Genomic DNA, 15,232 nt, shown 5'->3' with positions numbered 1-15,232 from the left:
AAAAAAATCAGTCGGGCAAGTGACTGCGGCGATGTGTTTCATTCTGTAGCTGCGCAGGGAAATAAAGAAGTAGAAAATGTGGCAGTATGGGCACGTAATCTGCAACCCTGTGTTTCTCACGGTGCAGTGAGAAATGCGAGCACCTGCCGCTATGTACACCGTGCGGTAAAAAGGGCTATAAAACAACTTGTGAAACAGAGTTAAGGTGGAAATGCGGCGGCGAAGGGCAAGGGTTGATAAGGATGATTCAGCTTTGAGGGCCGTTACACTAAGCTAATATGGACGACAAGAACGAATAAGCTTAACGGCACGATCTTGAACAGATTCGAGGGTGTTTGTCAGATACAGATGATGTGGATTCAGTATAGTGGACGCGTATCCCAGCTTAAGTCTGATTAGTATAACATATAACATATAAGATCTTAATCTTATATATTACCGTTAGAAACTTTATATTTTACTTATTATAAATTTAAACACTAAAGTATATAATCTCTACATAACCGTTCATCTCGCAACAGTTACATTGCTCCACGCTTCACATTACATAAACGTCAACTACAGTTGAGTCTGGCAAAGTTTTTCTCCCGTTGCGTTTGTTCCAGCCCATCCAGCATTTGACAACACCTCCTGCGCAGAAGAAAGAATGGGGGAGGTAGGGAGAGACTGGGCACATTTGTTGGGGGCTATCTGGCTACTCCTATAGTTGTTGGGGAGTTGCTGGGAGGAGGGGAGGGGGGGCGGTATAAACCACCGCCTCTGTTTCTAACTTCTTTTTGTGGACAGATCCCGAAGATATAACAATAAAACTATGTGACAAAACTGATGACGATGACTGATGATGGTGCACCATATATATTATTCTGAGAGCCGCGCTGGTGCTTACTGTTGTTCATGTTGGCGATGATGATGAGAATGATAAATATATTATGACAAACAATTTCACGTGAGCTGTATACTCATATATCACATTTGTCCACTTTAGATGCTCGAACGGACGCAGTTTACAAAATGGCGATATCTATTTTTAGTGCAGAAGTACGGATTTTTGAATTTCATGCTTCAACTTATTTAACTTGACAATTTGTGGGAATTATCAAAAAAATATCCGAGCCTTAAATGAAAATTCTGCTACCTAGAGTTACTATATATTGCATTTACTCTCAATTACAACAAATTCCATTCAAGTTGGCCTAGGGGTCGTCCCATAAATTTCAGCTGTTTACATGTACTTTAATGGGCGGCATCGGAGTTGGGCCCGAGCTAAAGCTTTCTCTTCAGATTCTGATTCATTCTTGTTGCGTGATTTGTGGTATATATAAATACAGAAGATTTACACAGAAAGAGGTCCTACAGTTAGAAACTGCAGTGGGATCTGTCGGACCCGCCTACCGGACCTACCTTGTTGTCCAAGTGGAACCACAACAGGATCCAGCTGTGTCTCATTGAAAAATTATGTAGATCCAACGCACATGTTCGAATCTATTTGAAGTGAAGCTTTCGTGAACAGGTTAATGAAATGCTCTAAATTTGACCATCTGCATATTTTTGTGTGTGTGTTAAATGTACCGGTCGCTTCTTGGTCCATGCCCCGTTGTGGATGTGTGTCATAGTATGGAACTCGTAATCATCATCAACACGCAGCGATCATCTCAAAGAGCTAGATGGCGTTGGCACGAGAGAAGAATACGCATGATGCAACAATTTTCGAATGACAGTACTCATAATTGCCTGCAAGAACGAAGAAAGAAAATGCGACTGTGTCCCAATGTTTAAAGCATCGGGTTGCTGAGCTGCGGGGCCGAGGTTCGAGCACCGCCACCGGGCGAGCTTAAGTCTCCTTTTTTTTTTTTTTTCAATGGTAAGGAGGAATCTATTCGGCGAGGTCCCGACCAGCGACCGACCAAACCGACTCAGGCGGAAACCATGGGATGTTGGGCGAAGAAAGCCTCGCTTTAAATGTTAGAAAGTGATTCAACCTATAGCAGTCGTCTATCGAACGTTGTCGCTCGAGTGCAGCTCTTACAAATTATAGGTTTATACACTCGGTTCTCACCCATCGAATTCAACTAGAGGTTGAATCGCCCTCTAGTTCTTTGTCTTAGAAGAAGTTTATTCCAGCAAAAGATGACACTAACAGTGCGAGTCGCGATGACGCACCATACCACCAAGACGATAATGTATACAGGGGGTCCCAACTATCATGCAGCAAGATTTAAAAATATGCAAATGCCACGTAGCTGGACAGAACCAAGGTATAATGTTTACCGTCGCTTAGAGGTACTCAGATTATTTTGTTTGCATTCCGCCTAATTACACAATTAATCTTGATTAATTAACTAATTAATTGGCTTCTCTAATATTACAATTAGATTAAAAGTGTAAATGAGAAAATTGTAGAGCAACATGAAAAACTCCCGGTACACCTTTCTGTTGCTCAATACGTGCTCCATAAAAATGTTTTTGCGAGCGTGAAAGAAGCCCTCGAATACACGCAAAGTGCCCGAACGGCCACTCGCGCGCCAATTATAAAGAGCATATATATATATATATATATATATATATATATATATATATATATATATATATATATATAGGTTAGCGCTAATTATGTCACGTTTATGCAGAAATGTCCGGTACTACATGATCTGACTAACATTTTTGTACGTAGACCAACAGAAACACGCAGCTACACATAACCAAATTCTTCGCATGGTATACATGATGTTGAATGTATGCAAAAAACATGTGTTAATGTTATGTGCAATTTATGATTTGGGATACGTAATTTGCATAATTTTATAGATGTAACGTCAGGCGCATGCATACAAAGAATTTGCTGACATGGCTACATGAACCAGACTAGTCGGAATAAAAATTGTAGGACGCTTAAGCTTCGCCTTTAAGAGTAGAACGCGATAACATTCAAAGATACCTGACTGCTTGTCACACTTCCCGGCAACATCAGCTTTCTTGCGGATGGATGAATGGATGCTATGAGTGTCCCCTTTGGAACGGGGCGGTGGGTTGAGCCACCAAGCTCTTGTTATTTTTTTGCCTAAAGTCCTAGCTATGTTAAAAAAGAAAAAAAAAGAACCCACGATGAATTCGATCCCATAACCAAAGTTTCTGAGCCTCTATTGTGAACTTCGTTTTTGTGCGCCTCCGTTGTTACGCTCACCTCCGCGGATGCGCAGAGGTGAGCGCCATCTGGATGGTGTTGTTGCAAGGAACCTATAGCGGGCCACGCCGGTCTATAAATGGTAGAAACGCTGGAAAAGGGGTTTGTGTTTGAGTTTCCGCATAATATGTTCTCTCGTATATTCAAATTACAATCCGACGCTATAATATCTGTAAGTTCTGTTTAGGTCGTACTTTATGATTTTTCTGACGCATTTTACTTTGAGGAATTCAATGAGTTCTGTAACGCCTCTTCGCCACGCGGAGGGCCTGCGTGGTTGTGGTTCGGAATGATTTTTCGCGAGACGGGGCCCTTAGCGCTATCGCGTTAAGATAGCCGTATACGCGTCCATCAACCATTGGCAGTACCGCATGCCCAGTGATTTCTGCCGAAAGAACTCTTCTCCAACGAGGATAACTCCATTGAAGCACGTTATTATTTGTTCTCGACAAATGCCTTGACGTTTTGCATTAAGATATTGTTCAACATTCACATATGTTTCACTGGTTGGAGGGAAAGATGAAACTGAACATCTTGTAAGCATTATAACAGATCATATATCAGTACTGACCAAACGTAAAATTTTGGTCAAAAACAACGTGCTTTTATTTTTCAATTAGCCTAGCATTTGCATTAGCAGAGTAGAAACGCTTTGACTGTGAGCGGACTTTCTCTGGCTGGGGCTGCTTCCTTTCGTCATTAATTTCGTCATTAATTTGTACAGCCTGCTGGAGCTGTGCTATAGTGACCAGCTACGTATAAACTCATCGAAAACAAAATTTGTTGTATTCACTTTCCGATAAAGGAACACTTCACGCCATTCCTCAATTTCTTTTTCTTTCTTTTTTTTTTGTCCCTGCAAGTTCTTACTGTAATTATCTTGGTGTAGAACTTGACTGAAATTTTAAACTTATTGAACAAATTTCTAAAGTAAAACACATGATTACCTGTGGAATTAGGGGGCTTCTAAAACACGAGAGATATAACCACCAACTATTACTATGCTTATACTTGTCATTCATTCATTCTCACATTAACTACTGCGTTACTTGTTTGGGAAACACGTAGCCCATTTAAACTCATTGCAAGTCGTACTGAAGCAGGCTATTAGGATTATTTAAGGTTATATTTTATTGTTGTAAGACAATAAAATAGTTGATGTCCAGATTTGATGATAGTAGTGTTGTCTGCATAAAGTACACATTTAGAACAAGAAAGGCAGTTAGGAAAATCATTAACATACGTTAAAAATAAAAGCGGACCCGGTATGGAATCCTCAGGCACGCCAGTATTAGCGAACATGTTCTCAGAATAAACGCCTGAAATAGTTTCTACATGCATTCTGTCTGTTAAGTAATTTTGCAGTAATAGACAGGTATTTCCTAATGATTCAAGCTTATCAAATAAGACATGATGATTTATTTTCAAACGCTTTCCTTAAGTCGACAAATACAGAAGCTACATAACTATCCTCATCGATAGCGAGCTTTAGTTGGTCGGCTAGCGCAACAAGAGCAATCTCTGTCCCGTAACCCGGGCGAAAGCCATATTGTAACGGTGAGGGAATGTTCAATTTTGTAAGGTAATTAGCTAAGCTTTTTTCAATAAGCTTTCCAATTACTTTGCTAAAACATGGTAGCACGCGGATGGGGCGATAAGTGGAGATTAAAGAGCGATCACCTTTGTTAGAAATTGGAGCGATCCTGCCTTGTTTAAGCTCCTGCGCGAAACTGCCCGAGGTACTGAGTATTGAAGTGCTGTCTTCACCTCTACTGGTAGGAAGCTGCGAGGGCTGTCACTCCAGCAATTTTACAGCGAAGCTCTTAAGATGACTTTCACAGCCGTTCTCGTTGCCTCGAAACATAAGCATCGATGGCTGTAAAATAAAAGTTACTTCGCGTATATCTTATTCAAATAGAGGGCAAATAATATGCGCGTTTTTTTTTTTATAGGTAATCCGAAATAATTTTTTTTTACTCGTCGCATTTTACCGGCTTCACGTTGGAAGTCAGCTACACGTTGGTATGGCTGTAGCCGTGAAAACCGAGCAACGCTTTGTTTGAGCTGCGTTGAATGCCAACGCAGCTGTAAGAGCTGGGCGTCGCATTTGTGAGAGCTCCAAAGCGGCTACGTTGTTTGGCAACGAGGGTTAATATTACGACCGAAGTTGGCAACGAAGTACAGGGTAATTGAAGGTGTAAATAGACGACCAGAATTCATCAAATGGGAAGGATGGAAACAAACACACGAAAAAGACCATGGAGATTTACACTCATGGCAAGAAAGAAATCAGAAAGGAAATTCTACACGATAACACATAAGGCGGTACCTTGCTATTGGAGGGCCGAGCTGGCTGCGTGATGATAACACACACACACACAAACACACACACACACACACACACACACACACACACACACACACACACACACACACACACACACACACACACACACACATACACACACACACACACACACACACACACACACACACACACACACACACACACACACACACACACACACACACACACACACACACACACACACACACGCACACACACACACACACACACGCACGCACGCACACACACCTAGCTAGACCCCTACCAAACGTCTACCTTCCAGAAGCACTGGGATTCAAAGCGGATGGAAGCATTGACTGATCAGCAGTTGAGATAAGCAAGATATGTTTAGAGTATCAATGGAAAAAAAGCAGCAAACAGATTGATATAACCAGATCTGTTACAGGCATAAGTAACTGTACGATGTAGATATAAACGTTCTAGTGAAGAGAGAAGATATCAATGAGAGATAGGCTAAATGTATATAATAGACAATTAGCTCAAGCAGTCTAGGGTACTATTTGTCACCGCCCCGTTTCGAAGGGGATGCCAATAAATCATCGCCACCACCACCACCACCACCACCACCACCACCACCACCACCACCACCATCATCATCATCATCATCATCATCATCATCATCACGTATTTAGTCTATCAGTCGCGCAGAATGGCATACGCCTGCGAATAATTGCTCTCTCTCTCTCTCTCTCTCTCTCTCTCTCTCTCTCTCTACTTTTTTTTCAGGTATTTTTTAAAGTCTGGTTTCAATTAAAGCGCAAGCGCTGACGGGCCAGCTGTTAGACCTGCTGCAATGGACACAACAGGATTCGCGTGGCCCGTCAGAATAGGCTTCAAAACATTTCCTCTTCTGTCTTCTGATTAGTGGAGCAGCGTACCCGCTGGGAAGCACGAAGCGCCCACACGGCACGCTTGCCTTGAGTGACGCTGCCAGGTCATCGGGCTGTGCAGCTGCCCCGTCAAGTCCCTCCTCCTCCTCTTCCGCACCCCGATATGCCGGCGCGCTCGGCGTAAGCGCGGACTCAATACTGGCTGGCCGCTTCATTGCGCACGGCTCGCGGGGCTGCCTCGGGTCGTGGCCGCCGGCACAAACTCGAAATCTGGCCACGTAGTCTGCAGTGTCGTTGCCCTGATTAAAATCGTCACGGCCACTTGGGGTCCAAGCTGAACGACCTGCAGTGTGTACGGCGACTCCCTCTCGCCCCTCGTCTCTTCACAGTCCCGTCTACTTCCTCCTTTCGCCCCCCCTCCCCCCCTCTCGCTCTCTCCTAATGTGCACCTGCATTATTTCTTGCTAGATTTCTCTCCTTAGATTTTTGAAATTACGCTGAGAGCCATGTTACTTTGCTACGACTGGATTTGTGAACACGTCCCCCAGTAGTTCCGTTCAGTCGACATAGGAAGTCATTATTGGACGCCCCAATTCAATTTGAGGTTCGCTGGCTAGGCTTTTGAACGCAGTTTTATTTGCTCGTGGTTTTTACGCTGTCACCCTAGCGGCGCTCGCATGAAAACGAAGGAAGAAGGCTGTCACTTCGAAGATACAACCATAGCTGTTACGGACTCTCGACTCGCTTGGACTTGTCTGAATTTGAGGTCGTCGACGTATCGGTGGTAACATGTTCAACCTTATGGGCCCGCAACAGGATAACGATTGTTGGTGAGAAGCGTACATATACGTGCCTTTTGCGCTTGAGTAGCAGTTTATCACTCCGGGATCATTACAGTGCGTACTCTAATAACAGGAGGTCCGCTTGTGTGATCCATACAAGCGAAACAACCAGCGTCAAAACATTCACGGGAGAAGTGACTGCCGCTCCCGGAGGCAGTATATATTGTGATGGTTGACCTATCTAGAAGGCAGTATACGTCACACTCACACAAAGCGCAATTCGTGTAGTGTCACCTAAAGAACCACGCGGTGTAAAGAATTTGGCCAAGGCCATAATTGGGGTAGTTGCTCTGTCACACTGAGAAACTGAGTAGCGCTAAAGGGACAAAAGAAGGCATAAGAACGACCGCGCGGAGCTAATTTCCCACCTCCAGTGGTTTATATTGATATGTTTATACATCTTTATATGGACCTCATTACGCATGGCTACTAGCGCATGACATCGCGTCAACGATGGAACACGTGCTTTACTACGCAAGTACACCAGTACCTTTACAGACAGGGCCGTTTCAATGCGTTAGCATTCTCGGGGTACTTCACGCACTTTCCAGAGGACAGCTATCTATTTATCGAGGTTGGTATATAGCCGTTTTCCGGCGTACCTGGGTCACTGGGTGGTCCGTGGTGGAACGTGTCGCGCATCGGGCTGCTGTGCTGAGGGAACAGGCTTCGAGAGCAGCCGTCGGACCAACTTGGGTCGCTGAGTATGTGGCACTGTGTACATAAGTGCCACACGTCAACGAACATATTTCACGCCGACATGGGTCACTGTAGATGCGGGACTGAGCAGATATGCCGCTGTTCGAGGAATCTGTCTGACACCGATTTGGAGCACCACTGGCTGTGTGCTACTCGTCTGCGCACCAATTGAACCAATGAACCAATCTGATACCAATATGGGTATGTGCCAGTAGGTGTGTGCCGCTCTTCAATGAATGTCATTGACGCCAACTTGGGTAACTAGGTATGTGCCACTGGGAAAGCGCCGCTCTACAATGACGAAAAAGACTCCTTAAACATATCCGACGTCGAGCGGAATTGAACCCACGTCACAAGGGTTCCTCAAGAACAACAACCCGACGCTGCGCCATAAATGCTCTGCGTGTGTGCCACTCTTCAAGGAATCTTTCGTGAACTCGGGTCACTAAATAATTGCCACTGAGTGTGCGGTGAGCGAGGGAACAAGGCTAAGCGTTCGCAGACACCGGTGCGCCAAGCTACTCGTCTCGGAGGCCAGGCACAGACTTCTCAGAAGCGCGGCTAGATGGCACCGCGTGTCCAAAAGGTAGCGCGAGAGAGGAGCCCGGCTGCCGCATGACGCCTTTCTCAGCGTTCGCGTGCACCGTTGCGCCATGCATTTCGGCATATGCCACGCGCAGACTTCGAGGCGGCGGCGCTAGATGGCGCCGAGTGTTCTTAGGGAAGCGCGAAAGAGGAATCCGTGGCTGCAGTACACGCTTCGTACATAACTCGTTTCGATGGCCCGGGGCAATATGTTGCGTCGCTATATTGCTTTAATGCCGAATAGTAAATGAATTCATAATGAGTTCATATTGAATATTCATAATGAATTAGTGTTGATTCGACAACAATCGTGGGAAGTGTTCTGCCGCTTTCTTTTCAGTACTTCGCAGTGAAAATCTTTCGAATCTGTTCGAGCTTCAACGCAAATTTGTTCACACACACACACACACACACACACACACACACACACACACACACACACACACACACACACACACACCAGACTTGTGCGTAACGAATTACATGCAATTACTTGTAATAAGTTCCGTTCTTCGGTAATTTTGTAACTTAACGATTAATTTGTGCATTGGGTAACGCTCACTGTAATGCAATTACTTTTCAGTAACCAATTACATGTAACCACTTACGTTTTTGGCGAAACAAGCTATAACAGGCGACGGAGCTTTGAGCACGTAATATTGGCGGCAACTAGAGTATCCAAAGGCATGAAGACGTCTCGGTGGGTTACTTCCTTCCCGCAATCGGTGTCCTGCAGGTATACGGATGCATCACCTGAAGAGAGCAGGGTTGCAGATTTGCACATCTCTACTGGAAGTACCACGTTTGATCTTAATTCGTTAAAATTAATCAAACTCCGAGGTTTTGCGTTTCAGAAATATGGGCGCGTATCTTGCCTGGCTGTGAGTAATGTACATAGGTGACTACGATCGGGATGGTATCTGTTATTAAATCATTGCTATCCTTTTTTTTTCTGCCACGTAGGAAACACCGCTGTCGTTCTGCCTCAACCGGCTCCTTCGCTAACGATGCACAGGAGAGTCTGCAACAAAGAGCACGCACAAGCTGTAAGTCCTCTATAGTAGACGTCTACGAGGTGTACTAAAGAGACGAATTTGTCGCAGTGCATTGTTATAGGAGCAGCTTTTTCTCTTCGTGCGAGGTCCTATAGGTAGCTGGCGGTTTGCGGCGTGTTGGTTCGAACGGACGGATGTTATTAAATGACATTAGAAAGGCGTTATGTGGCCTCCAGGAGTGTCACTAAATAAAAATAAACATGTTAAGAAGTAAGCAGTGCTATAGAAGTGCTCTCAAATGTTGCGCTATTTGCCGTAGCAGCCAATATGTCGGCAATTCCTGATAGGCGAATTTTACGCGCTGCTAAAAAAGCATACATTTCTCGTTATCTAAGTATTAAAGATTTCGGTTTATGTTTATACGGCTTGTTCGCTGATTAATGGTGGAAGTACGCTGAAGCAAATAAGCAAGTAATAAAAGCATGAACGGCTCCAGTTAACGTAACAGATAACTCTTGCTTTGCTATTAAGCGCGGCCTTGGCGAAGCATAACAGAGTGTGGGTGTAGGTCAGTTGGTAATTCATGATGTTGGGAAGTTACCGCAAGAAAAACACGAGACTTGTAGAAAGGGACAACACGAACACATGTGTTGTCCCTTTCTTCAAGTCTCGTGTGTTCCTTGCGGTTTCCAAACATCTTGGCGAAGTGTGTGACTTGTTGTTTAGCCGTTTTGTTCACCGTGACTCCTTCTTCTGCACGTCGTCTTTTCCAGGTGAAAAAGAAGCCGGAAGGAGGCAGTGGGAAGTATCACCCGACACTGTACTCCAGATTTCGAAATCCTATCGCAGCATCGAGCGTCAAGATGACGCAAGCGAAACGACGACCGCCTCCGAACAGAGAATCTCAAAGCACGAGCGCGCATCCGAAAGCAAAGTCTTCCATTCAGACGCGATCGCGATGGGAGGAACGGGTCTCGGTCACGAAGGCAGAGCCCAGACTGACGGTGCAGTCGTGGACGGACTCTCGCACCAACAGGCAGTTATGCACGAAGACGTTGCGGCCACCCACCTCGTCCAAAGTTCTGAATTTGAAGCTCATGAAGCGGAGGAGCGTATGAAAGTGGAGAACCGTCACTGCCACCACACCCACCATCACCACGACCACCACGACCTGCACAGCTTATCGGGGAGGGCGGATGGCGGCCAGGTTCAAGGCAGAGTATCGTCGCTGTACCGTCCAAGAACGTCGCTGAGGCTCGAGGGTCCGGGCGAATACATTACCACCAGTTCTGACTACTTCTCGACGATCGACCAGAACCTAGTCTCGAGAGCAGAACAGTATAGCTTGGAGCGGCAGGATGTTGCTGCTGCTACGGCTGCTTCTACTGCTGCAACTGCTGCCGCTAGAACTGCCGCTAGTACTACCGCCACTGCTGCTGCTACTGCCAGATCCGGTTCGCGACACTATCCGCTGACTCGGCCACAGACCAGCTTGAGAACTGGCGGCAAGACACACTACTCTACCACTACTGGCGAAGATTTCAAGCACCGGGAACAAACGGAAATGGTCACGAGGAGGCTGCGACCACGAAAGTTCGACGATCCATCTTACGACAGCTTGCATGCGGACGTCGAAACTGACGTCAAGAAGAGGCGCACCGAAATGGAAGCCGAGGACCAAGCGTCAGCGGATCTCTTCCAAGAGGAACGAGAAGGTAAAGCTATGCATGAAGCCGCTTATGGCCCCCAGTTCCGAGAAGACGCGGGAAGAGCAGCCACGCAGGAAGTCTTTCACGGCCGCCAATTTAGAGGGGGAGAAGTAGTTTCGACGGAAGCACGTGCATTGGAAGAAGCGAACCTCGAAGAACGTCACGATCATCGGGCAACATCAACATATGAGGAAGCGCGTGACGAATTCGAGGCCCCTCATTATCAAGACGCGGAGAGATCGAGGCCAGTCGACCGGCCATTGACAATGGCGAACGCGGAGGCGTACTATCGTCCTGAAATGTCCATCCCGTTCTACCCCAAAGACAATCTTGCGGTGTCGTCGGGTCAGATGGATTTACGCACGACAAACGAGCTAGAATTTTGCAAGAAAAAGATGGACCGAGTCAGGCCTGTCAAGCCCAAGTCCCTGTCGAAGTTGTTTGGCAGCAACGGAAGCTCGTCTGAAGGAGATCCCCAAGCGGCAGCCTCACGCCGCCGCAAGGAGCACAGTGTTGGAAAAAGCTCAAGGATGGATCAGAAGGACAGTGTGAAACATTTACATGCAGCCGGGCTTAGCTCCAATTATGAAGACGCTAAGATGCACATGGGTGCTAACAATGTACTCATAAAGCGAAAGTCCAAGGGTCAAAGAAAAGCCCACTTTGAAGAAGATAGTGTAAAGTGGGAAGGTCCCGGCACATACTCAACCACGACGAAAGACTCGTACAAGAAGCCTGAAAGCACGCATGCAAAGGTCGCTCTGTGCAGGCGGCCTCAGAGTCACGACGTCTTCCACAGGTTTACGCAAACTGGAGATGAGTTACGAAGAATTAAGGGGAAGAAGAAAGACGCCGATGGAATTACCATGTTTGGTCGAAAGGATTCCGCAGAGCTGATTGCCGAAATACAGGGTCTTTTAGGTGAAAGCGAAAACAGGGGCGCTAAAAACAAAGCAACCAAACAAGACGCGTCCGCACGCAATAGGGTTGGTGCGGTGTCGACGTCAAAAAAAGAACGCGCTGTGCAAGCAGTGCAAACAGACAGTTGCCAGGAATCGCGGCAAGGAGGGCACGAGCGTCAAAGAGGGCAGGATAAGGTCAAAAGCGCTAAGAAGCATGGACATCAGAAAGCCCATTTTGCTGGACAGGAATCCATCATTGCGAATGGAGAAAGTACAGCGGCACTCAAGAAAAATAGCGCAGAAACTTCAGTGGAACAGCGCAAAACTGAAATGCGGGTCGGAGAAGTTAGAGCTGGACAGCAAGAATATCTTGAGTCTGTTGCGACAGCGAAGAAGTTTGAGACCGTGCACCAAGTACGAGCGAAGACAGAACACGACGTTCATAGGAGTGAAGAGGTCATTGTGGAAGGTAACGAAGCACAGGGCTACTTTGGTGAGGGTGCCTTGAGTTCTGAAGCTCAGCTGCAGGCCCAGAAAGGTGCCGAGACGCACGTTGCGTCTAGGCCGCAGGCTTCGCGTGTCTGTCCGCATGTGAACAGCGCAAGCCGTGAGAGGCTTCGCTTCTCTACGACTACATCGGACAGCTTCAAAGACGTTAGCGAAAAGATACAGCCCGCAAAGCCTTTTTATCCTAAGCCAAATCTCGCGCCCGAAGGAAGCATGAGCTTTGAAACAGTCCACCACGGAGAGTTCACTCCCAAGACAGTCGCGGAAGTGCCGACGCCGGTCAGGCCTGTGTCGACGCTCAAGCTGAGCGATGACACCTCCTATGTGATCAGGAATGAAGACAAAATTGGCTACTCCAAGACGGCTCCTTTCGTTGGCGAAACAAGGTACTCCGTAAGAAAACCGGAGTCCACTCTAGTACTCGGACAGGATTCCGCAGACTACAAAACGACTTCGCAGCTCGAGTACAAGGAGCACGAGGCCCACGAACGGGAGGACATCTACAAGAAGGCTGTCAAGGATAGGCGGGACAGACACAGGACGTACACACGGGGGCAGCACGCCGTAGCTGCAGGGTTGACAACAGGCGCGGCGCAGCAACAACGCCGTCGTACTTCCTCGGGCATCGAGGAAGTGACGACGACGTCCCGGGAAGCCTTCAAGCCAGTGACAGTTGAGCGGCCCCAGCCGTATAGGCCGCAGAGCTGCCTCAAGGTGCGGAGCGCGGAAGACTCTTACGCCGAAATCTCGACGACGATGAGAGACACGTTTAGGCGCGTCACGCCCACGGCAAGAGTCAAACCCATCAAGCGCGAGGCATCTCTGAAGAAGCTCGGCGACGACACCAACTACACGCCCCGAAAGACGACTACCGGTGAGGCCTACAGCGAAGTCAAGATACCACCGAAACCCGTGCCTTATCGCCCCACGGACAACTTGAAGGTGACCGGAGGGATGACGTTCTCGACTACGACTCAGGAATCGTACGCCTCGCGGTCGAGCCTGCAGCGCAACGCTACCGAGTTCGTCGAACGCGCCAAGCCGATCAAGAGAGACGCAGTTGCCAAGGACATCATCTTTCCGGTTGACTCTTCGGGCACACTCGTCCAAGGAGGCGCGGACTACTGCTCGATTTGCAAGGCTGAAGAGTCGGCGGGTGTGCTGCGGTCTCTCGAGAACACGAGTTCCTACGCGCGCATCAGCAAAGCACCACGCGAGAGACCACGAACGCACCAGAAAGTGGGACGAGGCGCGTTTGAACACACGACCACGTCCATGGCTGAGTACCAGGACCCGAGGACTCAGTCATGGAAGCAGCGCTCGATGGCTACTGGCCGCTTGGTGCGAACTGCGAGCGCCGAGTGCCCGGCCGCGTTCCTGAACACGGACAGGTCGGAGTACGTCTTCAAGGAGGTCGTCGGAAGCCACAAGTTCTACCTTCCTGCTGTGCAGTGATGTGTGGGTCGGTGCCTGCTGGAGGAGAAGGTTTAAACTGCACCCCCCCCCCCCTCCCCGTAGCAATGTCTTGAAAAGTTGTCATCAGGGGGAATGATGGACTCAAGGTAAACGTTCAATGGCAAATGTACCAAACCACGTTGTGTTTACGAGTCGTGGCATTAAGACATGTGCTTCGTGTGTCCTTCTCCCAGGCCCACACAGGAACTCACGCATGGAGAGCGCGCAGAGCTGAAACACCAAGATCATTTTCAGTGCGTGCTTGGCGCTAGCTTCGCACAAATTAGTAAACACGTGGACTGACAGTGATCAGTAGATGATTTACTTATACTGTGTTCAAACGGATTCTTATGAAGTTTCTGTATGCGACAGACATAGCCATTCTTAGTTTCTGCGCTAAGCTGGGTAATTATTGGAATGACAAGCAGGGCCTTTCGTCAAGCGCAAATATAATTTGCGCTGTGTGTGTTGATTATTGCTGAATCAAAATCTGATCATTCCTTAGAGTTTCAATACAACCCTAACGAACGTTGTCGTTTTCAGGCTACAAATGTTACTTACGAACAATTTTTGTTGGTGGTGAAAAAAAGAAAAAGAAAGATGACGAGGGTTTACACATTGCATTGAACTTATCGTAAAGATATTGATGGATGCTTATTGCTCTCTCGTAAGATTTCTGACAAAACAATTTATCAGTTAACGTTATGTTGTCGGTCTATCTTCATCACCATAGTGCAGTGACTTTTAGGCGATTGTATCGTGGTCCCCATCACGATTACATGTGCTCGTAAGCCTCGTCTGATTTCTCGCCATGAATGAAACCATGATGGAGGGCTTTTTTCCGTGAGTGCTCGAGGATGTATCAGCACTTCAGAACACACCTCGTTGTGTTCCCCAAGTGCTCCAATCCTCCGGCCGCAGCTCATGTACAGCAGAGTCGAGCACAGTTTAAAACTTTACTCGCGTTTAAATGTTATACAGCCGATTTTGCAACATAAAATAATTAGGCAAGGCGAATAAAAGTTGAACAACTGTGAGTTCCTGGCAGGGAAGTATTGGTTCCTTTGGTACTTTGTTACGAGTTACTTTGATCGAATTGACAACGCACAAGGTAATAATAAGAACAAATAACAGTTTTAACTTTACGGCCAGCTACAAG

At 47.0% G+C, this 15,232-nt stretch overlaps 1 protein-coding gene across 1 annotated transcript in view; it reads left to right on the top strand.

The window, feature by feature from the left end:
* Window positions 1-15,232, top strand: part of LOC126541868 (uncharacterized) — a 31,641-nt gene that overhangs the window by 15,770 nt on the left and 639 nt on the right. The window contains exons 2-3 of the mRNA XM_050188815.3: window positions 9,469-9,551; window positions 10,274-15,232. The exon at window positions 10,274-15,232 is cut by the window's right edge and continues 639 nt beyond it. Of these exons, the coding sequence (XP_050044772.2) occupies window positions 9,469-9,551; window positions 10,274-14,073 (3,883 nt within the window). The 3' untranslated portion in view covers window positions 14,074-15,232. The remainder of the gene's footprint in view (window positions 1-9,468; window positions 9,552-10,273) is intronic.

Source organism: Dermacentor andersoni, chromosome 2, assembly GCF_023375885.2.
Source record: "Dermacentor andersoni chromosome 2, qqDerAnde1_hic_scaffold, whole genome shotgun sequence".
Lineage (NCBI taxonomy): Eukaryota > Metazoa > Arthropoda > Arachnida > Ixodida > Ixodidae > Dermacentor > Dermacentor andersoni.
The sequence above is the reverse complement of the archived record's forward strand: the minus strand, read 5'-3'. Positions and strand labels throughout refer to the sequence as shown.